Source organism: Amblyomma americanum, chromosome 8, assembly GCF_052857255.1.
Source record: "Amblyomma americanum isolate KBUSLIRL-KWMA chromosome 8, ASM5285725v1, whole genome shotgun sequence".
Lineage (NCBI taxonomy): Eukaryota > Metazoa > Arthropoda > Arachnida > Ixodida > Ixodidae > Amblyomma > Amblyomma americanum.
Genome location: NC_135504.1, coordinates 68,495,078 through 68,521,884, shown reverse-complemented (window position 1 = coordinate 68,521,884; position 26,807 = coordinate 68,495,078). Strand labels below are relative to the sequence as shown.

At 43.1% G+C, this 26,807-nt stretch overlaps 1 protein-coding gene across 1 annotated transcript; it reads right to left on the bottom strand.

The window, feature by feature from the left end:
* Positions 1-424: 424 nt before the first annotated feature.
* On the bottom strand, positions 425-26,807 carry LOC144102470 (astacin-like metalloprotease toxin 5). The gene is made up of 6 exons (XM_077635735.1): positions 26,744-26,807; positions 26,363-26,433; positions 23,437-23,527; positions 22,260-22,380; positions 16,655-16,830; positions 425-699 (listed from the first exon to the last, which is right to left on the bottom strand). The coding sequence occupies exons 1-6, from the start codon at positions 26,805-26,807 to the stop codon at positions 425-427; spliced, it is 798 nt and encodes a 265-aa protein (XP_077491861.1).

The following is a 26,807-nucleotide window of genomic DNA, read 5'->3' as shown; positions in this document are numbered from 1 at the left end:
AGTGCAGGAAGAGTGCACACCTATTAAAGTTCAGGTTTTGTGGGAAGGTGCACCGTCCTTTTAAGGACACTGATTATGCACTTTTAAGGCAGCAAATTGTTTTGCTGGCTACGAATTTAGAAGCAGTGACGAAGGCTCCCTAGAATAAAGCGATAGTAACGTTCAACATAACGTTAGGATTACAAATCACGGCATGCCTTGCCTTTTTTTGTTCTTTAAACCTTGTTCCTGTTCCATTGACATCGTTAGTTGAGGCCGTAGAGCCAGACATTACGAAGAACGTGACGTTCGCGCATCAGGCAGCCCGTTCAGTTCATCCCATCAGAAAGTATTAGGAGTCAGTCGGCACGCTTTCTACTCCACTGTAAATTAATTCAAAAAAGAACCTTTGAAGCCAGCCCTTTACCGTTTGTTCTGCTTTTTATTACGCATCTTCGCTGCTCTGCGGCTGGTCTCTCGCAGATTCCAGGAGTCTCGCTGAGCAGCCGTAGGGTCTGGTAATACCAAGAACGTCGTAGAAACTCAGCCCTGTCCTTATGTAGGCGCCTTCTATCCAGCTGCCATCGTTGCCCTTGATGGACGGCTGGCTCCAGCTCCGAGCGGCACTTATCGAGCCGTACATCATAACCGACTCGATGTCGAAGGAGCTGAACAGGAGGGCGTCGTCGGGAGCCACCTTCTTGAAGTTTGCCAAGTACTCTGCGCAAAAAAAGACAAGCTTCGAATTGGCACGCACGGATGCTATCGGGGCTAAGTAGGCCTTCTGGAGCTCATCACAGAAGTTGTTACGTCAGCTAGTTATTTCTTATTGAGAAGTCCTCGCGCATTATTTTGCTTCAGTATGTGTTATATTTTGCGATTTTTCACATTTCTATAAAACAATCCAGAAAATTTCTCCTTTACCTCGAGCTCGGCGCATAATACCCTTAGTTGCCTATGTGCCATAAAACTGAACACAACGCAATCTGTTAGTTTTTTTTCTAATGTAGCTTGGTTAAGAGCGGTGCCTCCAAGATAAGCGCGTCAATTATGACTACAGCTTGTTTCTGCTATGGCACTCTCCTACCTGTCGTGATCTGTGTACGTTACTGCGCCAAGCTTGAGCGAAAGAAGTGAGAGAAAAAGATCGAACTCTCCGCTTTTACCACCTTTATTGTGAATCTCAGCTCAAAGCGGGTGGATGGATACGGCTGAACCCTTTAAATCGGGCGGTGGCTCAAGCCACCTAGCCATGACTTATGAAATTTTACTCTTGTCTTGATTTTAGCCACAAAATAGATAACCTGCACTTGGTTACTTCTACCCGCTTAAAATCTACTGTCCGTTCACTGTCCTTAAACCCCAAAGCCTTGGACAAATCAGCCCCACTGCTTTCCACTGTAGGGTGAAGTCCTTTACAGAAAAGTATCAAGTGTTCAGCCGTTTCCTCCTCCTCTCCGCACGCAATGCACAACGTGTCTAACTCGTGGTACCTCACTCTATATGTCTTTGTGCGGAAAACTCCTGTCCTGGCCTCAAACAACAAAGAGCTTCCCCTACAGATATCATAGATATTTTCTTTGGCAATTTCCTGATTAAAAATCCTGTATGTTCCCAGTGCTGATTTCGTCAGCATTCCTGTTTTCCACAGAGCTCTCTCTGTTTTTTTAACCTTTTTCTTAGCTGATAATTGCTGATTTGCCCCTCTACTGCTGTCCAGATATTTGCTTGTAAATTTTCTAGTTCGCTTTCTCCATTTCAAATCAAATCAAATCAAATCAAAAAATTTCTTTTCAACATTGATACAATGTTGATGGCTTCCGTGACAAAAAGCTGTGAGGACAGCTTTACTAGGTCAGGGAACCATTTTGGCAGCAGCGACTTCATATGCACTTCAATAATTCAAATACAAATGAAATGTGCAACAGACTACATACATTGTCCTACTTACTGAGTACAATAGTTAAAATGCAAGTGAATATTGTAATGGAATACACGGACTTCATTCATCAACCTAACTACGCCACAAAAGAACAATGTGCACTACAATCAAACTACGCAACAAACGAATAAAAATTAGTACCATGAAGAGTTTGACATGTGAGATCCCGATGAGAAGGAAAACACACACACACCCACTCTGTATGCCCAATTTCACAATTACCACTCAAAATCATAAAACAGTCTTAGAAAATTGCCCAGAAACAAACATGCTGCGCAATGCGGTGCGCGTTAGGGCAATGGAACCAGAAAATTGCGTTTTAATCTTGTTTAATAGAAATGGTACGTTGTACGTTAATGTTTGCAGAAGATAATTAGTGCGTGGCCGCGGTACAAACCATTCCTCAGACGACCTGGTTCGATATGTGCGAGTTTGCAAAGTAAGAGTACACAGCTCCTTCAGGAACTGCTGGTAAGATACACTAGAGAAGTACAGCAGGTATAGTAGACGGTAATCGTAAATCTGTTGTATACTGACCAACTTGAACTGAGTAAAGAGGTCATGAGTGTTGTGAAAGTATGAAACATTAGCGATGCAACGAACAGCTTTCTTTTCGAGCCTATGTAGTATAGTTATGTTTTTTTTTAGTAGTCGTGGCCCAAATTAACGTGCAGTAGTTAATGTGGGACCGAAAGACGGAGTGAAAAACTTGAAGTTTAATGTTAGTTGGAAAAATATCTCGAGATCGACGTATTAAGCCAACAGCGGAAGAGAGTTTTTTCACCAGTTGCTGTATATGCGCATCCCAAGTCATACGGTGCGATAGTACCACTCCTAAAACCTTGTGCTCTTTGACTATATCGATTGTAGAGCTGCCCAAGCGGAGCTCGCCAATCAAACTTACTGGTTTGTTTTTTGAAGCAAACAGAATGGCTTTTGATTTTTTAGGATTTATTCTTAAACAGTTTTTGCTCGACCAATCAAGCAATTTGCAGAGAGTTTCATTACCGGTATGCAGTAGGTGAGAACTATTATCTGATGTGAAAAACAAGCTGGTATCATCAGCGTACAAAACAAACTTGACATGCTTATCAATACGAACCACATCGTTAACATAGATATTGAACAAAAACGGTCCCAAAACGCTGCCTTGAGGGACGCCGCATGGTATTTCTTTAAAGGACGACAGACTGCCATCGATAACTACAGATTGCATGCGTGTTGCAAGGTACGACTTTAATAGTGAGTGGGGCACGCCCCGAATGCCATAGTGATACAGTTTATTAAGGAGAACAGTATGGTTGAGGCAGTCGAAAGCTTTGCTATAATCTACAAACACCCCAAGCGTCAGTTTATTCGCATCCATGTTTTTGAGTATCAATTCCTTTTGAATCAAAAGGGCGGACTCGGTAGAGCACCCTTTTCTGAACCCATGCTGACATTCAGAAAGAAGTTTATGCTTGGTAAAAAAGGGGTCGAGACGAGACAGAATAACTTTTTCAAGACCTTTTGAAAATACTGGGAGAACTGACACTGGTCGGTAGTTGGCAGCATCATTTTTGTCGCCGCCTTTATATATAACTGAAACTTTTGCGCGTTTCATGTTTAGTGGAAAAAAACCAGTCTCCAAAGCAAGGTTATAAATGTGTACGAGGGCTGGACAGATGACGTCGAGGACGTATTTGACCGGTCGGACCTGGATATTATCTATGTCAAGGCTTTTACTGTTCTTTAGTGACGTAAATATGTTGTAAACCTCAGCTGTATTAGTTGGCACCATAAAAACAGTGTTCAAGAGGTTGTCGTCAAGGACGCAAGACGTTACAGAAGGAGCAGCATTGTTAGTCATGGCAGTTATGTAGTGGGTGTTGAAATGCTCTGCTAGAGCACCCTCAGTAAGCAGTTGACCTTGGACAGTCATCTGAAACTGATTAGGCGCAGCTGTACGCAGGCCGAGTGCGTCGTTCACAATCTTCCAGATCCGATCAGGACGAGATGTCGAGGCATCCTGAATCAGCTGCTGAAAGTACTGCACTTTGGCTTTCCTTAGTTCTGATGTGATTCGATTGCGTAGTTTCTTGAACTCTGCTAATATGGAAGGCTTACGCGTTTTTAAGAACAGGGCGAAAAGCGTATTTTTATCTTCAATCATTTTTACCTGCTCGATGCCGATCCAAGGTTTTCTTATCGATCGACGCTGCCTAACGTATCAACATTCCTTATATACAGGTATATACAGAACCGCAACTGCATCTCCCGAGAGTCCCGTAAAACGACAGCAGCCGAGAAGGGTAAAGAGTTGTGGAGGAAGTGCCTGCATCACGTCACGGCCAGCTATCACGTCCAGTTTTGTACTAGTATAAGGCCTGCCAGGCGCAGTGCCCAGAATGCACACCGCTGTTGATGCTGGGGGCCCAGAAAATGTACGCCCTGAATTTTATTTCTTTTTCATGCATTTTCCTTTCGTTACTCAGCTTTGCTAATGATTCGCCGCAATTGTGTCTGTACTTCATTACTTTAGTAGAAATGCTACAAAATTACACGTGAAGTGAGTGTGTACACATGACGCAACGGTCACATCGCTACTGCATGTCTTATAGGACAGTGCATAGGGTTAACATGCTGAGCTGTGGCTGTCCTAGAGATTGGCACACGGCTGCCTCGATAAAATGGTTTTAATTCTCATGAATGGATACCAGGATATCCGATTTGGTCCGAATATTGTGGTCCTTGCGAATAACTGACATAGCAAATAACTTATGGACTCAATTACGACTAATTACATTAACAATAATTCGTTGGTATCCCGAAATTTTTCAGTATTCCAACACTCCTGCTCAAGACATATGTCATGCATGTATTCCGTTCATTGGAAGCATTTGATAGGAATGCAATGATTTTTATCTTATTTCGACTTTTGTAAACTGGTCGATTACGGCGGTTTGTTACAAATGCCTGATGGGCTACGAAACCTTTCAATACGTACTGAACGATCAGTAGCTGTCCCATAATATTCTTTTCATTCTTAGAATCCGGCTCACTCTATTTATCGTGTGACTAAAAGCATGGAAAGAGCTCTAGCTAGTTTTATATTGTACTCCTTAAGGTCGAACGTACCTGCGTAGCGGTACCAATCTAAAAAAATCTCAAATTTAAACATTTTTCATTTGTTTTGATTGTATGCGTTATTGGAATCTTGATTCTTCGCTTGGCAGTATACCTGATTGAATGTGCACTTCTCTTATATGAGCCCGCTCCTGTAACAATAATAAGTGAGATAGCATGCAAAGTTTAGCAAGCGAAGTATGAGCCAGACAAGCTTGGCAGGCTGCAAAGCTTACTGATGGCCTGCAAAATTTAATGGAGGAAATTTCCTGGTTGTTCTTCGAACTGACGCATTTTTAATTTTAAGCAAGGACACTAAAATAGCAAAAAATGTTTGCTGTATGGGAGTTTAACGTCCCAAAGCGGCTCAGGCTGTGAGAGACGCCGTAGTGAAGGGCCCCGGAAATTTCGACCACCTGGGGTTCTTTAACGTGCACTGACATCGCAGAGCACACGGGCCTCTAGAATTTTGCCTCCATCGAAATTCGACCGCCGCGGCCGGGATCGAACCCGCGTCTTTCGGGCCAGCAGCCGAGCCCCATAACCACTCAGCCACCGCGGCGTCTTGAGCAAAATGTAAGCTTAAGGAAAAACTACTGTATACTGAAATTCCTTCATCCGACACTCGTCTCTGCTGGATAGAATGTGGATTGCGAGGGAAATGTCGCCAAAAATGAATGGCAAGTAAACCCCTGGCCAATATTAGAACTGATCGGGCCAATATTGGAAATGTATTGGCAAAGGCCGGTCCAACGAAGGACATTAGTGAAACCAGCAATTTCCTAGCATTGGCCCGATTAGCTGTTCTGCTTGGGAACATGGCTGATAGCTTTAAGTAATTGAAATTCTGCTCTGCAATTTTCGATTTGCGTGAAATGCTGCTGTCTCGCAAAAGGGTGTCATTTTGTTTCATTTATTTGGGAGGATTGATGACGAGTGCCATTCAGTGTACCCTCTGCTTTAACAAAACTGAAACCTGGATGAGTTGTTTCACTGTCATGAACGCTTCCGGTAAGGACAGCAGTGTGTGCGGAATTTTACGATACTAAAGAAAGTCAGGAAACATATTCACGAGGCTCCTCACCTCAAAGTTCAAAACGGGGAGGTATTTAGCATACCTATATTGCGGTCAACATGAGCCACTAGCTGGCCATTGGAAACAAAATAGCAGTTATACCTGACATAAGCTATAAATACATGATAGAATTGGACACGAACACTCGACCCGCTGTACCGAAAATAAACGCTTCCAAGATTTTTCATGCATGCTACTTACGTGAGCAGAAACGTTTATTGTTATTCGGTAGTCTGATCATCCAAATAGGTGCTTATTTTCAATACTGGGATCTTTTTACGGAAATCTAAAAGCTTGATTATAAAAGCATGCCTTTGAGCGGAAAGAAACCTTCCAACGCTCAGGCACCTTTGAACTTTGGAACAGTATCAGGAAACCAGCAGGTGATGTAAAGCTGATCCCGCTATGTTCATCTCGAAGACCATGCAATATTGATATATCTATGCGAGCGGTCGTCCAAACCTTTATTTCTTAATGTGGCTGTGCTCACTGCTTCCGTCAAGTTGTCTGTTTCTAGAAGGAATTTCATTCGCCTGTCACGGGTTGAGCAGGTACACAGAAAGCCGATTGAAGAGTAGAGGCGCAGGGTTCCAAATCGAGATATCACTGAATGTTAAAAAAAGCTAATGTCCGAGATATCAATACCATCTCTCTCGCACTGTCAAAGAGTTCCGCTATATTATAGAAATGAAGGGCTAGTAGAATGCAACACAGTCCGCAGCTGTGGACTGATCCGGATAATAATGACTCTGAGCGCACCAGCTGTAGCCAACGGGAGGAGGGCGTCACGCCAGCTGCAGTCGAGTGGAGAGAGGATGTGAAAATAAGAGCGAAAAACGCGGTTGCCTCACATGCATCTTCCAGAAGTAAGAGGCGAATGCATTCACACGCCTACTTGGTTTAACTACGTTAAAACCCTACCATATTTTATCTCGGTTAACCCCGTCCGTGCCGACATGGGACTGATGCCGGTTCTACGGAAGCAAGCCTAATTTGGCTTAACATGTTCCCCTCAGGAGGCCCATGTGGGTATGTGTGAGGATCCAACAACAAACAGCAACTTTTTAACATGTGAGCCGTGTCTTTCCTACATAGACCCCGCAAGTTTGTTGGATCCGACAAAGCTTTGTAGGCAACATGCTGGCGTGCGCCTTATGCTGCCCCGCCACGGCCCATGTAGGATTTAGCGGTTCTGCTCGTGTAGTCCAGGTTGGTATTTGCGTGATCTTTCTCACACATCATATATTCCACCTTCCTACGAATGTACGAAAGTACCAGCGCAACTCACACATCTTTAATTTATCACATACCCGCCGCGGTGCCTCAGTGGTTAGGGCGCTCGACTACTGATCCGGAGTTCCCGGGTTTGAACCCGACCGCGGCGGCTGCGTTTTTATGGAGGAAAAACACTAAGGCGCCCGTGTGCTGCGCGATGTCAGTGCACGTTAAAGATCCCCAGGTGGTAGAAATTATTCCGGAGCCCTCCACTACGGCACCTCCTTTTTTCACTCCCTCCCTTGTCCCTTCACTTACGGCGCGGTTCAGGTGTCCAACGATATATGAGACAGATACTGCGCCATTTCCTTTCCCCCAAAACCAATTATTATATTATTATTATTATTTAACACATTGCGTGTTAAACTGCGACATGCACTCGCGCTGTGCTTTGCACATGGTCGTCTTCATCAACTAATCCTACAATGGCAATAGTTTACACACCCTGGCGCTGTGCATTGCACATCGTCGTCTTTATCAACAAATACCACAGGAATGAAGAAGCTCATGCGCCGACACCAACGACGACCAAGCCCGTCTGGCGTCCGGCTGACGCTCCTGCTGGAGAACTCCTCCTTGTGGCCCTGCCGGTCGTCTCGCTGCTTCATCGATTACTTTTCAAGAGTCTGTCGCCGGCGCTTCACACGTCCCAATAACCTTTCCTTCAGTTCTGCCAAAATAATATCGTCGTCATACGTGTGAATGCCCCAGCAAAGATAAACCATGAGCTAACCGGGCTAAAGTTATGCTTTCGCACGTCTAGTCGGGTTAACTACGTTACAAACCTACCACACTTTTCTCGTCTCTTTATTTTTCGCGTCCTATCTCAGGCGCATTGCAGTGGCCTCTTCCCAACTACTATATATACTGATCTGGAAGAATCATTCACAGCTCGGACGAAAAACCGGTCCGCAGTCGAACCTTCAGTAAAACCTCGTTATGCTTTTTTAAGCTTTGTAAGTTTATTTACAGGTCTACCACGAGGCCCTCGAAGTGGTGGCGTTGCATTCGAGCACCTGCATCATATTCGGACGATACTGGATTAGATCCCCAGTGCCGCCAGGTACCCACCGTTTTCTAATGGGCAGATTATTTCCCCGGCCTGATGGTCAGCTTTTCTGAATTTAAATGCTTGGGAATAGTGTGTTGGACGGAACCGTTGGGCTGACGGGTCAATGAGTCGCTTTCAAATGTTATCGACCTTCTCTTCGCTCACGCCACCCAGGAAGACGTCACGGAAAGTTCTGCCACCGCTGCTGCTGCCTTGCCCCAGAGACTCTCACTGCTACCCATCAAGTAACATGGTAAAAACTTTACTTGGATGCTTTTCTTCTTTACCGCTCAACGTACTCTGGTTGCGAAAGATGTTTCTTTCTCCATGCACTAGGAATCATCTACAAGCTACGTACGGAATCATTGCCCGTGAATACTTGATTTTATAAAAAAAATATTTTGGCGTCATCTGTGAACTGTCGCTTCTGTGATGTTTCTGAAAAAATCGAACGTTGCTTCATCAATTGTAAGGACGAAATTCTGCTATGAGATGCCTTGGAAGAAAACTTAAAGGGACGGATTTATCTTACTTATCACACAATAGGATACCTTACCGGAATGTATTATGATGATGAACCTCTTGATTAGTTTTTCTGATTGAACTGCACAGCTTAGGAAAAACTAGAATGGCAGACACGCACTGTGAATCAGTCGTTTCGACGAAATCTCATTTCTGTTAAATGATTGTTCGCCTGAGGGAAGCGTATGAAGACACCGACTTTAAACCCGAGTGTCACCCCTTCCTGCTGATGTGCGCAGATTTACCTTCCCTGTTGTTTTCTAGGAAGCGCGAAAAGCGGACGAGGCACTGATTAGGGGACACAAAAACACGTTCATGAGCTCTCGTGAACGTGTCTTTGTGTCACCTACTCCATTCCTCGTCCGTTTTGTTTTTGCGGTTTCAAGTAAACAACATTCATCACCAACTAGACCGGCAGCTTGCTCTCCTGAACTGCATTACCTTCCCTCCAGTACTCTATTCCTTAGACTCTTTAAGATGACTTTCTTGGCGTTTCCTAAGATCTTTGTAGATAGTTCATGCAAATAGAACATATTTTCAGTGAAATAAATAGCACGTTTAAAAAGCACTCGCCGTGGCTGTGAGGTTACGTACTGGATTCCTACTAGAAATTTCTGCCTTCAAGTCCTATCCTCGTGCCATTTTTTTCTCCGATTTTTATCTGTGTGACACATATGGACCACACAGAGATCGATGAAATCGCTCACCGCGGCCCCTGATGATAACACATTGTACAGCGGGTTGGGGAATTCGGAATAAATTCGGGTCATGAATAAGTTCGACCCCCTGGGGATCTCTAACGTGCACTGACATCGCACAACACACGGGCGCCTTTTGCGTTTTGCCTACATCGAAATGTCACCTCCGTGCTCTTGTTGGAATCCGGGTACTCCGGCTCAGTAGACTAGCGCCTTAACCATTTAGTCACTCAACTTTTCTATCGTATATTCTGCTGTTAGGTACCATAACAGTGATATGTTCGTTTCTGCCGTTTCTCTCTGTCATTGCTCTGGCACTCTTGCTTTGCACTCTTGCGTAACGAGTCTTCCGGCTTGGTCATCGTTTCTCAGCCCCATCTGGTCTGTGTGGCGCACGTGGCGCCGAGTGGACTCACTTTGAGTTGTCTGGCCCTTTTTGTTTGGCTGTGCTTTGGCATCGCGCGAGACCCTACAGAAAACGCCATTAATTTCTGTAGCAATTTTCGTTTTTATTTCTTGTTTAATTTTTCTCTCGCTGTTGTGTTCGGGTCTTCACTCAGTCATTTTAGCAGCCACTTTCTAACACCTATAAATACTATGTGCCATATTGATAGATTGGTTTCCGAATCAGCCCTTGTGTTCTTACGCGTGTGTCAGTACACTTTATAAGAACATCACTTGCGGTTCATCGTACGTTTTCGACGATATATATATATATATATATATAAAAACATAACAGGATTTTCGAGTAAGGCTGGTCCTCCGTCCAGCCGACAGGTCGTGAATTAAATCCTTTTATGCTTTTCAATTTTTGGTGATTTTGTATTATATTGACCAAATCAGCTGCCAGAAATCACTTTTGGTATATATATATATATATATATATATATATATATATATATATATATATATATATATATATATATAAAATGAAACGACGTTGGTTAACGGGCTACGTAGCTGTAAGAAGCGGGCACTGGCGAAAAGCACTTTATTACTAATGTTTGGCCGGGATCCGGCCTTCGTCAGAGTAAACAATTTCGTGGTTGGTAGGAGGTTTTTAAACCAACAACTACCAAGAACTTATCAAGAATAGGAACAAACCACAGAACGCACTGGCCGCGTGGATGCAATCAGGAAAGACAATTAAAGATACAGACAAAAAGCAAAAATACAAAACTTGGCACACACATGTGGTAAGCACAATCGTTAGCGGCGCAGACAAGACAGTGCACCGGGACTTTCGTTTAAACGAGCAGAAATAGTATCAAATTTGTAAATGAGATATGACTATCGGGTTTTTCCATCATGATGTGTCCTAAAACCTGAATATAAAATGGCAACTCTTATTTTGTCGACTGAGTGACCGGGATTTATGACGTGCTTAGATCGCGGAAGGTTGGGGAGAGAGGTGGAGTGAGCCTTGTGGTTGTTGAAGCATAAATGGAAGGACGTTTCTGTTTACCCTATGTACTGCTTGTTGCACACAGACCACTCCAACAGATAGGCTACGTTTGAAGTGTCGAAGGAAAAAGTGCCATTAATTCTTATCTGACAGTCATAAGAGGTGCTGCTAGCTGTTATTGAGGTAGTCATATATGCGCAGACACCTGCATCTTCAAGGGCAGCAGCCTTCCGAGACATGGGGAGAGATTGTTGAGAAAGTTAACTAGTCACGTAGATTTTTTCATCGTCTGTAGACTACTCTGAGTGGGTCTGAGAGTATTAGCTTAAGGCGTTGGCTTCGTCCGATGATGTTATCATGCTTGCGAAGAATGTCGCTGACGTTAGGAATAGAAGCTGAACGAGTCAGAATCAAGTTGGTTTGCTGAACTAAGTCAGGGCGATGGGATGTGTCCAAGAGCGCTCTCCGGTCATGCTGGTCCGCACATGCAAAACTATCGTCGATGAGTGAAGCGGGGTAGTTTTGTGGTTTTAATGCCTTTTTGAGGGCCATGCAGTTACGGTTACAAGGAGTTTGGTCAGAGCAGGCCCGCCCATAGCGCAGTTCTTGGCCGTTAGGAATACTGGTCTTGCAGTGCTTTACGTGGCTAATATGGAAGTGAAGGTACCGATGTCTGTCAGTGGGTTTCTTGTAGAGCGTCGTAATTAGTTTGCTATCACATAAAAGCACTGTCACGTTCAGAAAGTTAATACAATAAATTCAGTAAGCGTGCGAAAACGATATCGAATTATGTACGTCATTAAAAGCAGCGATGAAAGAAAGTAGTTCAGTCTCACAATGCTGCCATATTAGGAATATGTCGCCTATGCAATGTTTATAATAAAAGGCTTGAGTGAGCGACCGGACAAGAAGTTGTTTTCTAATATACCCATGTATATATTTGTATAGTTAAGGCCGATTTTTGTACCCATCGACATACCGCTGATTTAAAGATAATGATCGTTATTAAATTTAAAAATGTTAAGCCCAAGGATTAACTTCAGCGAACCAGCAAGGGTTTCGCTATCGACACGATTGTTAGTGCATAAAGTCTCACAGACTTGTTTTACGGATTGAATGCCGTCCTCGTGGGGTATGCTTGTGTACAAGGAACATACACCTAACCTAACGAGAAGAGAGTCGCAAACGATATGAAGGTCAGCAATGTGAGTAAAAAGTGCTTGCTGTCTTTTATACAAGACGAAAATGTAGAGGGGATATCGCTGATCAGGGAATCAACGAAGCGAGATATGTTGTCCGTTACAGTTCCTATGCCTAAAGCAATTGGTCGTCCAGGGACATCAGGGGTGTGTACTTTCGGCAACAGATAGAATAAGCCTGAAATCGGGCTTAGTTGGAGAATGGTGTGCTTGTCGTTATCAGTGAGTCTTTTATCGTTGCACAGTTTCTCAATACCTTATTTATTATGAAATAGAACTGTTAGGTGGGATCATTGCCTTTGAGGCTCCGCGACGTAGTTTTTCATGTTCATAATGAAGATCGCACCACCTTTGTCGGCGGACTTGATGACTATGTCGCTATATATATACATAGCACAGGGCGCAAAACAAATGTCGTGTTTCGAAGCCGACCCTACGGAAGTGGTCCCTGTTCCTTTTTTCTCCTGATTACTGTTTCCCCTTATCCCTAAATCCCCATTTCTAATTCTTTTTGTGTTTTCTCTTTTCTAGTTCTAGGCCGCTTTTTTCCCTTAGCCCCTGCCAAAGACATGTTAAGTACCCATTGTGTTAAAATATAAACAAAAATTATTGTGTTTTTCAGATACTTTTGAGAAACACCATGCATTGCATTTTACTTGCAAGTGGAACTGCCCGGCAGGGCTGATATACCAACAGATCTTTTTTCACAAAATTTGTTGGAAATAAAAACGTTTTAGCACAAAAAACGGCCACAAATTACCTCTACAATTACCTCTGATTACAACTTATCTCTGATGATCCGTCAAGGCAACTGTAGTCAAGACCCATATATATATATATAAATATATATGATCCGTCAAGGCAACTGTAGTCAAGACCCATATATATATATATATATATGGGTCTTGACTACAGTTGCCTTGACGGATCATCAGAGATAAGTTGTTATCAGAGGTAATTGTCACCGCCGCATATATATATATATATATATATATATATATATATATATATATATATATATATATATATATATATATATATATATATATATATATATATATATATATATATATGCGGCGGTGACAATTCCACTGCAACCTAGGCTGGTTGTAGTCTCGCACAAATTTGCGTATTCTTTACAATTTATATATATATATATATATATATATATATATATATATATATATATATATATATATATATATATATATATATATATATATATATATATATATATATATATATTACGAAACCGGCGGCAAGTGGTTGTTTTCTACTCCTTTCTTATCAATTACCATTTAGCGATAAAACAATTCAAACCATTAATCTCACATGTCGGACACACCTTGGTTGCGGCAGCCGTTAGCTTGCTCTCTCTCTCTCTCTGTCTATATATATATATATATATATATATATATATATATATATATATATATATATATATATATATATATATATATATATATATATATATATATAATGAGGGGCTCGTCTGACAAACACATAAAGGAAGCCAACAGTCAACGAAACCAAGGTGCATAGGGGAATGTTTCTATTTTTTTTTAAATTTGTAGTGCCAGTCAATTCGTTTAAATAAATTTACATATAAAGCAGCAGAAAAAACAACCATGCCGCGGGTGGGATCCGAACACACGACCTCCGATTTTCGCGTCCGGTCGGTTCTGGCAGTCTTGATTCCTTAGGTAGTATAAGAGGGCTCTCGCACAGTTTCCGCCCTCGCCGTTAGATGACGTTCTACGTCACACTTGCGGTATTACAGGACGTGCTACGTCCACCGCTATGGATGAGGATGGCGCTGGTGAACTCTCAAGGTTCACTTACACGCAAAACATAAATACCCACGAAAGCAGCAGATTGGACAGCCGTCGCCGTAGCTCAGTTGGTAAGAGCACCGGACGCGATATTCGGAGGTCGTGGGTTCGGATCCCACCGGCGGCATGGTTGTTTTTTCTGCTGCTTTATAAGGAATTTTCTATAAAAAACTAATTGATTGGCACTAGATATTAAAAAAAAGAAAAATTCCCCTATGCACCTTGATCTCGGTGACTGTTGGCTTCCTTAAAATGTTTGTCAAACGAGCCCCTCACTTCATTTGCCTTGTCTGCTAATAGCTTAACGGGTTCTCGGTTCTGGCAGTTTTGATGCCTTAGGTAGTACAAGAGGACTCTCGCACAGTTTCCGCCCTCGCCGTTTGATGACGTTCTACGTACGTCACACTTGCGGTATTTCAAGACGCACTACGTCCATCGCTATCGACGAGGGTAGCGCTGGTGAACACTCTCAAGGTTCGCTTACACGCAAAACATAAATACCCACGAAAGCAGCAGATTGGACAGCCGTCGCCGTAGCTCAGTTGGTAAGAGCACCGGAAGCTATATTCGGAGGTCGTGGGTTCGGATCCCACCGGCGGCATGGTTGTTTTTTCTGCTGCTTTATAAGTAATTTTCTATAAAAAACTAATTGATTGGCACTAGATATTAAAAAAAGAAAAATTCCCCTATGCACCTTGATCTCGGTGACTGTTGGCTTCCTTAAAATGTTTGTCAAACGAGCCCCTCACTTCATTTGCCTTGTCTGCTAATAGCTTAACGGGGTCTCGGTTCTGGCAGTCTTGATGCCTTAGGTAGTACAAGAGGACTCTCGCACAGTTTCCGCCCTCGCCGTTAGATGACGTTCTACATCACACTTGCGGTATTACAGGACGTGCTACGTCCACCTCTATGGACGAGGGTGGCGCTGGTGAACACTCTCAAGGTCCGCTTACACGCAAAACATAAATACCCACGAAAGCAGCAGATTGGACAGCCGTTGCCGTAGCTCAGTTGGTAAGAGCACCGGACGCGATATTCGGAGGTCGTGGGTTCGGATCCCACCGGCGGCATGGTTGTTTTTTCTGCTGCTTTGTAAGTGATTTTCTTTAAAAAACTAATTGATTGGCACTAGATATTAAAAAAGAAAAATTCCCCTATGCACCTTGATATCGGTGACTGTTGGCTTCCTTAAAATGTTTGTCAAACGAGCCCCTCACTTCATTTGCCTTGTCTGCTAATAGCTTAACGGGGTCTCGGTTCTAACAGTCTTGATGCCGTAGGTAGTATCACAGGGCTCTCGCACAGTTTCCGCCCTCGCCGTTAGATGACGTTCTACGTACGTCACACTTGCGGTATTTCAGGACGTGCTACGTCCACCGCTATGGACGAGGGTGGCGCAAGTGAACACTCTCAAGGTTCGCTTACACGCAAAACATAAACACCCACGAAAGCAGCAGATTGGACAGCCGTCGCCATAGCTCAATTGGTAAGAGCACCGGACGCGATATTCGGAGGTCCTGGGTTCGGATCCCACCGGCGGCATGGTTGTTTTTTCTGCTGCTTTATAAGTAATTTTTCTTTAAAAATATAATTGATTGGCACTAGATATTAAAAAAAGAAACATTCCCCTATGCACCTCGACTTCGGTGACTGTTGGCTTCCTTAATATGTTTGTCAAACGAGTCCCTCACTTCATTTGCCTTGTCTGCTAATAGCTTAACGAGGTCTCGGTTGTGGCAGTCTTGATGCCTTAGGTAGTATAAGAGGGCTCTCGCACAGTTTCCGCCCTCACCGTTAGATGACGTTCTACGTCACACTTGCGGTATTACAGGACGTGCTACGTCCACCGCTATGGACAAGGGTGGCGCTGGTGAACAATCTCAAGGTTCGCTTACACGCAAAACATAAATACCCACGAAAGCAGCAGATTGGACAGCCGTCGCCGTAGCTCAGTTGGTAAGAGCACCGGACGCGATATTCGGAGGTCGTGGGTTCGGATCCCTGCTGCTTTATAAGTAATTTTCTTTAAAAAACTATTGATTGGCACTAGATATTAAAAAAAAGAAAAATCCCCCTATGCACCTTGATTTCGGTGACTGTTGGCTTCCTATATATATATATATATATATATATATATATATATATATATATATATATATATATATATATATATATATATATATATATATATATATATATATATATATATATATATCACAATCGTCAAACTGTCTCTTCTTATTCTGAATCATTGTAGCTTATATCTCAAACCGAGTCCAAGCGAGTCTTTTTAATGCTCACACATACACGTACACACACTTAAAAGTTTACGTATCTCTATATCTGTATACTTATACACAGACAAGAACACTGAACATGGCCCGTTTCGTCACGGTCGCGTATAAGGCGCGATCCGAATTGGTGCACACCCACTGGACTTCGATATTCTAAATATAACTGACATGCGTGGTAGCCTCGCTATTGAACTCCCGCTTGCTCTGTGCTTGAAAACGGGCCCAGATAATCTGGGCATGAAGCGACGCCGACGCGATTTGAAAGAAACTTACTCACGAGGTTTAATATTCTCCGGTATAACCTTGATGTACTGGTCTCTGTCGGGTCGTACGTGCTCGTGCATGAAGCCGAGTGCGTGCAGGAGCTCGTGCAGCACTATGGGCAACTGGAGACATCCGTGGCCGAGCGACAGTGGTTGCGGCCCCCCCATGCGGCCGGGGTACGAGTAACACCTGCGAGGTTCAAGGTTCATTTATTACATGTTTATGATACAAGGTTAGAAAAACACTGGAATACAGAATGAGGTCCCAAAGTCAGAGACTGTGGACGGGACCTCCTGTAAGAACAATTGTAAAAAAGAATTACAGACAGCAGATGCAAAAAAAATTAAAGTTGTTGGCATCATAAATGAGCAGTGAGTGAAACACGACAAATAATGCAAACCCTTATTTGAATGAAAAATGATTACACACCCAATAGCATACAGACCAATACAAAGCGCAAATCATTGAATGATATAAATGACAAAACTAGTACCATATACCAAGTAAAATACTATTAGGAGGATTGTAAAAACTGACGGAGAGCGGATTTAAAGGTACAGATATTAGATGATTGCTTAATGCTAACTGGTAATGAGTTCCATAATGTAGTGGCAGAGAAACGAACTGCTTGCTTTCCATAATTAGTGTTAGGTTTAGAGAGTAAAAAGTTACTATTATTAGCAAAGATCGTGTCGTTGCGACGCGGATTTTGGTCACTGCTAGTTAACGAAAAAGGAAGTAGATTTCTAACAGATTTGTACATAAGGGTACATAATTTGTAGTCGAATATTTTGAGCATCAATAAAATATTGTATGATAGGAGCAGACGAGGGGTGTTTACAGAGTAGTGACTATAAGTGATAATTCGAATTGCTTGATTTTGAATAGTGAGCAGAGAAGATAAATGCGAATGATACCTGTTTCCCCAAGATGAAATGCAATAATGAATATGGGAGTGGATGAACGAGTTATGGAGGGAAATATTAATGGGAAAATGGAAATACGGGCGAACTTTGATTAATACTCTAAAACCATACGCCAATTTTCGGGAAATGGATGAGATGTGGGTGTGAAATTTAAGATGTTTGTCCAGTACTACGCCTAGAAAGGATACGTGATCAGCTGAAAGGATTGAGTTTGAGCCTATGCTAACAGACGGGTTTTCGCAAAGAGGTGTGAGTGGTATTTCAGGTTATAGCATATTGATGAATATGGAGATGCAAAGAAGGCATGATCCCGATCTGTGGTGCCGAACTTCTTTCGCCTGGAGGCTTAATGGAAGAGGCAAGAAAAATGATGATCCATTTGCGTAGTTAGTCCAAATGCGAATTAGGTGCGCTGGCAGTTCGGTTTTCACTTTGGTTCCGGTGTTCAGACCAAGCGTTCACGGATGGCAGTTGTTCGCATATCGCTAATGAGTTAATGTCCATGTATGCGGAATTGGTCGTTCTCTACATTCACAGATCACTGCGGGTCTTGCTACCATTTATACATCAGAAGCGCAGCGTTGAAGCGATGCGCCACTGCCCTTCTTGGCAGGTGCTGCCATCTGTGAGACATGGGTTAGGTTGCAACGCAGGTTGCTGTTCCCGTGCAGCCTGTCACGATTAATTGAGCTACCACCTGACACGATAGCCAGGCTGCTCACCTGCAAACTACTTGACTGACAGGTGAGCAGCGTGACTCAAACCTGTCGTCAGAGAAGCAAACACAGAACGGCTAAATGCGGCGAATGACCTTCAAATAAGAAAAAAATCACGATTGAGCTTTCTTCAACCACTACTTCACAGGAAATTGGGAGTCTCCCCAGACACTTGCGTCACAAAGTGGACTCGGAAAATTCGCCATTAGCATAATCACAGCTTGATTCCCTAGTTTGCTCGAACAAACCAGTATAAAATCTGTTATTTCCCGCAAACTATCACATAGTGGAACCTAATAAGAGGAATAGATTTTTAAAATGAAAATTTTGCAAATGCCCTCGCTAGCGGTGTGTAATTCTGTCTCCATATTCCGCCAAACTCCCGCTTTTGACGATTCACAGTAATTTCTAAATGCACTATTGTTCTTGATGCTATGCGTATCATTTATTGTTGATCAACTTTGCCCATCCTGCATGGGCCGTATGAGGTCAGCAGTATATTGCAAAGAAACAAATAGGAGCAATAATATAAAACCTAGTTCTAGCACACAAAAAATTCCCAATCTTTGGACTTCCTATCAGGGCAAAGACGGGGCTCGTCTGTCGAAAGATAACGCCTTCCTGCCACCTTCATGGTATATACGCCCAGTTCTCAGCGGTCCAAACACCTTTTTTCCGTGGCTGCAAATGTAAGATTCTCGCTGCCCAGCTCTTGAAAATGCGAGTGCTGTATCCCCTTTGACGAAAGTGCCGGCAGGAGCCTTTCTTGTGGTAAGCCTTAATTAACCTTATTACTACTCTTACTACTAACCGTACTATTACCGTGATGGGTACCGCATCGAGCACGAATATTTTATCGCCAAACAGTCGCCCTGTGATTATCGGCTTACAATAAAGGCCGATTGATCATAGCGTTCCGCAGATATATCGCAGCTGCAAGGAGTGCTTAAAGGTAACCTCTGACACACTGCTATAGGGAACGTTGTTTTTGCAGCATAAGAACAGTAGCTCAGGATTGTTTCTGCATTTACTCAGCGTCAGAACGGGCATAATTCCGTTGAGCTTCAGAGGCAACCAGCGGGACGTCATAGTCATCAGACCAATACATTATGCGGGTACACTAAAACGGACAGCTCATTATGCTCAGGTTTAAGGACAGAAAGTAATGCCATTCATTTACGCTGCCACTTTCGATAAAAGACTAAATAATAAAAAGAATAGGTATTATATCGCGGACTAAGAATTTTAAACAATGAACGAGCGATAGAAACAGTTTCAAGATAGCCTTTCATGTGAAGCTTGCGTGTTTAGGATGACTCTTAAAACTAGTGTGGACGGTATTAATGTCAATTCCAGTGTTTGGAGGACATGTTCTATTCGGAAATTTGGTTACCCTACACCCGAGGAAAGAACATGCCCTCTATGAGGACGGCGATTGTACTTGTTGCACTGCGGCTGTGGCTCTGCACTGGTGTGATGTTGCCCCTAACAGTGGCGGTTTCCCACACCTCGACCTTAGAGAGGAACTCGCGTATAACAAAAGGGAAACACATTTTTATGAGCGTCAGCCCTTACTCTTCACGTTTCGAGATTTCGTGAGGTCTGCTACCGCACTGAGATCACAGCACCATCTGTCGCAGCGACTAGAAAACAGCACATCTCGCATTGAGACCCGTATCTGTTTTTACAATGATACTGTAGAAACAACCACCTGATGCGGGCCAATGGTGACGTCTCGGTCTGATATGGTGCATACAGATCGAAGTATGCGAATATGACGTCATGGGACAAAATGACGGCATAGTTTCGGTTTCTAAGATCCAAGGTGGCGGCTATTAAAATCTATTGTGCCATCCCATCACTTTTCCCTTCACCTCCCCGCCCCAAATATTCACGCTATGCATCTATACATTTTCCTGGTATATATACTCCGACAACAAGCTGCACCAATCTGGGGACAGTTGTGTACCGAATTTGGTACGCAAATAAAACCATATGAGTTGTCATATTGAAAAACAAATCAAAATTAAATAATATGTAAACATTTTATGCATGCATTTACTAATTGAAGCGTTACCATATTGCACCGCAAGCCGAATTCTAGACCCATCTTGACCCCCAAATGAAGCACATTCCTTTTGGGACGTACCTTGTTGGGCAACAAGGGCTGTGACTCGGCAATGGGTAGACGTGCATCGTAATTTTTATGATAAATGGCGTTATAGTAGGATACAACTTAAGAAAACAGCAGTTAACACTGGGGGATGGTCCGCGGCGTACTGTATTACTCCGGAAGCCAGTCATAAAAGTAAACAAAATTAAAATTTTAATGTTTCACTTTATTGAACAAGCCAGGTAAGAAAATTCTAGAGCTTATAATTTTTTTCTCGTGATTAGCTTATTAATATTTAGGTGACAAGAGAAGTTTTAACAACGGCCTACTTTTTGTCAAGAGAGGAAACAATACTGACAAAAAGCGCATAAAGTTGAACGGCTCTTTTGCGTTGACACCCCCGTTCGTTGTTTTGATTAACAGTTGGGCCTTAAGTTTTTTTCTTGTCACTATTTTGAACTTGTTGCTTTTTTGCTCTACTGTGCCCCAAACTTGCCACAGACGTTTATGAGGCCAGCAGTATGTTGTGAAGAAATAAAAAATAAATTACAAATTTATTTCTCCTAAAGGCACCATGAATACAGTCCTCTGCGTCCTTTTGGATTCAGTGTTTTTTGGTTGCCTTTTTCGGCGGATGGTGTCCTTTCCGGCTGATCGTAATCAGCGGTTCGCTGGTACCACACACCCAACGATTATGAACAAAAGAATTTCTGAACGGAAACCTGTTTATAAAATCAATGCTTTAATATGTTGTAACATTTCGCTATAACAATCAATATATTCTCAGCTCCCGTCGGCAGGGTAGAATGTTTTTGCTAGTAACGTTTTCGCTCTCGTCAAAAGCGTTCCTCATTGATTTTTTATGACAGACTCAACTGCTCGATGCAAGCGATGGGAACACTCCAAAAGAAAGATTTTGCAACACATCGGAAGGATGGACCATTGCCTTCAATATCTTATTAAATATACCTAACAATATTGGAACGCTCAAAATTTTTGTCCGAAAATGTTGGGCATGTATCACAAGCAGAACTCCACTGCACATTGATATTGACCAAGGCACTTTCTTCATGCGCGTTGCCAGAGGAGAGAGAAGAGCTCGGGTGCGGCTTCACGACGTCCACCACGATAAATTCCCTCGAAACAGGCTGCAGAGGAGACTTCTTGCTATTTTTGGCCATTGGCGGCTTTGGCTTATGGCTGCCGTAAAAGAGCGGTGTTTCGGAAACTTGCGGGCATTTCTACTCTTCCATTATTTTAAACGAGCGCCGAAAAATGACTGCACAAGTCTGAACACATATATTTTTATATTTTATGGCGCTGCCAAAACAATACCATGTCCAACAATCTCAGACTAAAATTTTCAATATTGGGAAACTGTGAGCTACTGTTATGAAAATATTAAAGGTAATTGTCCCCGGTATGTAGCAAAATATTTTTTTGAGAGTTTTTCCATCACTCTCATCTGCCGTTTAAGACGGCGATAGAAAACCAATGGGGAACGCTTTTGACGACACAAGACACGCTAATAGCAAAAAATGCGAGCCTGCTGAAGGGAGATACGCATATATATTGATTGCTATTGTGAAGTTATTGGCCATTATTCGTGATTTCAAAGCTGCGTTCTTTCATAGAACCGGAGGAAACAAGGGTCTTTTATTTTTTATGATTTGTGGATATTGTGGGCTTTCAAATCTCTGCATAAATAAGTGTAGGGAGGCTGTCAACTGAAACACGCGTGGCTTTGAGCATGACCGACCGGTCAGGCATCCCACATGCAATAGAGGATTGCTTCGCCCAGTACAACACGCAGCTGCCAGGTTTACAGGATAGAAAAAACGGGCAAAATAATTTTTTGCTTACTCTTGTCCGGAAAATATAAATACGTAGTCTTCCTGGTTGCTGCGTTCCACAAAGCGTATACAAGTGTTCATCTCTATTTCAAGCATGGCTGCCTTGATCACGCCAAGCCCCCGCTGGTCAGCTGAAAGTAAAGGAGTGCAAACGTGTTGTACAGTCAGAATTTTATTTCTTTATTCGTTTTGATGGCAGCCAAGCGGAAGCTTCCTTTTTTTCGCTTTCTGAACATTTCCCGCTCCAGTCTAATTTGAACCCTGAGAAAGCGCAGCTTGCGATATGTACAAGTTTAGAATTTATATCGCTTGCGAATTCGAGGATTTGTAACGTTTTAAACATTTCTGCACAACTATTTTGTTAGATATGTTTGTGCAGAGTTGTGTGTGCACTGGCGTTAATTCCATGCAGTATAAAGGTTAGTTAGTTAGTTATATTGATTTATATTGATGCAGTAAAAAGGCCATAGAAATGACATTCCCTGGCGTCGGCTGCTTGTTTCGTGTTCCCTGTTGCTCGGCCGACTGCGCCTCATGCAATTTGCTTCGTCACCGAAACTCTCGATCCCAACGCCTCCGCTTGTACAGTTACGGCTTACATGTAGCGAGCGTTCGCTGGTATGCTGGGACCCACGGTGGCACGTTGAGTACCTATGGAAACTGCTACCATAATGTCTGCAATTTTGACAGAGCGCAAAATTTCCTTTCATAACGTCATCGTAGCTGGGCGATAGTGTAGCGACAATCGGATAGTTGCATGCTCGTGGCGATAGGATAGGAATAGCTGCAGCTTGCTCAGTGCAAGACCAACTGAAAGCTATTCACTGGCAGTCGAGTTTCGCTTGCCTAATGCTTTTATTCGCTGTAAATGTCCTTACTTTTACGTGTTTCATAATCTGTTTACGCCTCGTTACAAGAAAGCAGACAAAAAACGCGAATAAAAGCTCATTATTTGCTTGTTTTGTTGCGCGAATGGCGGGGATAACAAAACCAGCTTGACGCAAAATAATTTGTTTCCGTCAATCACTGAAGTTCTATATTTTATGGAACTGCAACTTTCACGAAACATTTACCGCGGTCGCATTGTAAGAGTTTGCGTTTTAATGCGAAAACTATCAGGATGTTCCCAATTTGAGCAATAAAAAGGAGGAGGTGCAAAGGCGTCTGCAATCACAACTTTGGCTTACTCAAAGAAGGGTCCACAGCGTACGGTACCACTGCACCAAGCCACAGCTTGGCAGAGGCATAGGCTGCACTTCGCTGCTTTCGGACGTGAATCTGTTAAAGCAAAAAAAAGGGGTCGTGAGTGAGAAATCAAGCCCAACGTGCACTCCTGGCTTTTGTCAACGGGACTGAAGACAGCATATCGCGAATGAAAGCACCTCCTGCGGTGAATCTTGTTAGCGCCGTATTTCATTGTACAACAATACTCGACAAACGCATTTTTGAGCGGAAAACCTTTTATGAACGCAATTTTTTCCCGGGTTCGATCCCGACCGCGGCGGCTGCGTTTTTATGGAGGCAAAACACTAAGGCGCCCGTGTTCTGTGCGATATCAGTGCACGTTAAAGACCCCCAGGTGGTTGAAATTATTCCGGAGCCCCCCACTACGGCATTTTTTCCTTCCTTTCTTCTTTCACTCCCTCCTTTATCCCTTCTCTTACGGCGCGGTTCAAGCGTCCAATGATATGTGAGACAGATACTGCGCCATTTCCTTCCCCGCAAAAAAGCAAATTTTATTAACGCAATTTTTTCATATAATGTAAGATGTCAATTGTAACAATCAATATAATCACAGACCACCCGATGGAAGTGGCATTTTTTCATATTAACGTTTTTGGAGTCGTCAAAAGCATTCCCCGTTGGCTTTTTAAGCACATTTAGCTGTTCGATGCGATCGATAGAAACACATTAAAATTAAGAGGTTGCTACATATCGGAAGACTAGATCCTTACCTTCAATATTTACATAGCAGTATTTTACAAATTTTCAATCTTCAAAATTTTTGTTCGAGAATGTTAGATGTGTGTTCAGTATTGCTTCGTCACCTTTGCTTTCAGTTAAATGCGGGAGTAAGGGTCATAAAAGGGAAGTTGAGAGTGCGTGCTGATTAGGGCAGGAGGAAATGGTGCAGTATCTGTCTCATATATCCCTTCCCTTACGGCGCGGTTGAGGTGTCCGCCGATATGCGAGACAGATACTGCGCCATTTCCTTTCCACAAAAACAAACCAACCATTTACAGGAGCCGCCGCGCACTCGCCACAGGTCATGTCCCCAAATGACTCAGGACAGGACGAACAAAGGAACACGTACAAGATGCTTACTGCAAATGTAGTTTAGTAAGCGCCTTGTCCGTGTTCATGGTTCGTGTCTACCCTCTCTTGCGCATTGTACCTTCCGAGTCATGCACCAACTAGCCGAACAGTCCACTCTTCTGGCTAAGGACGCAGTATTTTTCCGTGTCGGTAATCCCTCGCATGCTTGTGTTGATACTACTTCTGCCTATTCAAACGAGTTGGACATAGCGGGTTAGTGAGTGCTATTTATAGCTTGAACTTTACGCGCGCAAATGTGTCTGGCGCGGCTACTAAACGAGTATGTTGTGTGAGGTACTTCACGGGCACATTTGCAGCGTACAGTATAGTGCATAGTATAGTACAGCGTATAGTATAGCGTACAGTATATGGATAGTATAGTATAGTGTAGCGTATAGTATAGCGTAGTATAGTATAGCTTATAATACTTGATTCCTGATTTAATATCTGCTGCTGGTCCTTGGACCCAAGATACAAAACTTATTTTTGGAATATGGCGGAATGCTAGACGCACTCTGGCACGGGTCGGCCCGGTTATTGCACTGCCTCCGGGATCGGCCCGGGGCCTATGGTTCTATTAGCTCGCGGCCCTTTTCTTTCCATCTTTCCTCTCCAATCCTTTAACTCTCCTACTTTCAGCACATGGCAGCGAGCGTGGCTCGGCTTGAGCCAGCAGGCATGCCCGTGCACTTTCCTTTCTTCCTGTCAGCAGCCACAGCAGCGTATAGAAAATAGTGCATGAAACTGAACCTATTAACAAACTATTTCCCTGATATAGATGACAAAGCTCGTTCTTTTGGTTGTGCTTTTTTTATTATTGGGAGCACTACTTTGCGGGTACAAGAAGTACATTTTTTGTCAGTAACTCGTGAACTTATTTTTTACTCATTTACACCGCGAAGGTATCGCTGTTGAGGAAAGGCGAGGTTTTTGAGATTTATTTTGGTATTTTTTCAGAATAGCTTCAAGTAAATTTTAGCGACATTTATAAACATACAATGCACTCAAAACACCCGACACCCGCTTCAATATAAAGTACAACTCTTCTGTACAAATACCTCCTCCTGGTTATGTTACTTTCTCTTATTTGCACGCGAATTGAACATGCGTACGTATATTACAGCAGAGTCAACTTGAGACCAATTGGGTGTGCTTCCATCTGTAGGACAGCTTGAGCTTCGGGATCCAGGGACGTTAGAGACATTGTTATACGAAACACAGCGCTGGTGTCAATGCGCTTCTCTACGTCCCTGTGTCCCAAAGTTCACACTGGGCCACAGATGGAACCATACCAACTAGCCCAGAATACCATTTAGATGCGCTTGCTGCAAAAGCACTTTTCTCGGTTATTATTTGAATGTCCTTTCTCCGCTGCATGTCTGCTGCTCCTGTATTCTTTAATCTTTGCGGCGCCTATAAATATTAACCGGAATTAGAATGGTAAGTAAGGGCCAATTTTGCCTACAGTGGCTCTCGAATAAGCCGCCTGTGGCCGGAAGTGTATTATTTATACGTAACTTAATCCATAAAAAAGATCAGACAACAGCGAACAGTCTAGAGCAGGGCATTCCAATGTGCTGTGATAGCTCGATCTTTCAACTTCGAGCGACGCAACAGTCCACGCTTCCTCTCAGTGTTTGTCACTTGTCGGGAGTATTTCGTTTCGATTGTTGCAAACAGATGAGCAATTTAAAAAGGCCAAAAAAAGGATGACGCCTTCGTGTCAGGTGGACAGTGGAGAAATCGGAGTTCTGCTCGGAGTGCTTGTTGTCCGCAACGCAAAAGAAGGGGCCTCACATGATTCTCGCCGCCACCGACCAGCCTGATGATGTCTCCTTGGGTGTACCCCGCCTCCGTTGCTGGTAGAGCTGTGTAGAAAAAGCAGGGTTTGTATTCGTTTGTTTTTAAAGGCGGTAGCATGAATTCACAGACAGACTGTATTTGACTGGCGCAGAAACTTCGGAGATGAAACGCGGATGAAACGTCAAAATTTACAGCCCGGCATACGTCGTATGCCAGGTGGTCGAAATCGTTCAGGAGCAAGTGTCACTTCGGGGCTTGGAACTCTACGGTTCAAACGCACACACGCGCATCATTGGGGGGAGGGAGGAAAAGAGGAAAACATTCTGAAATTAAAGGAAAGAAAAAAGTGCGTACGCCGTGGAGGCTAACACAAACATTCGCGAAGCTTGTCAGCAAGGTCAATGATATCGGTGCCTTTTACAGCCTTGTTAGCTAACAT

Excerpts from the sequence above, each read along its gene's own strand:
- LOC144102470 (XM_077635735.1), bottom strand. The coding sequence starts at position 26,807 with ATGTTAGCTAACAAGGCTGTAAAAGGCACCGATATCATTGACCTTGCT. Across the intron at positions 23,528-26,362 it reads TCGGTGGCGGCGAGAATCAT|ATTCACGTCCGAAAGCAGCG; the intron begins GTGAGGCCCCTT and ends TTGCTTTAACAG. Across the intron at positions 22,381-23,436 it reads CGCTGTGGACCCTTCTTTGA|CTGACCAGCGGGGGCTTGGC; the intron begins GTAAGCCAAAGT and ends CTTTACTTTCAG.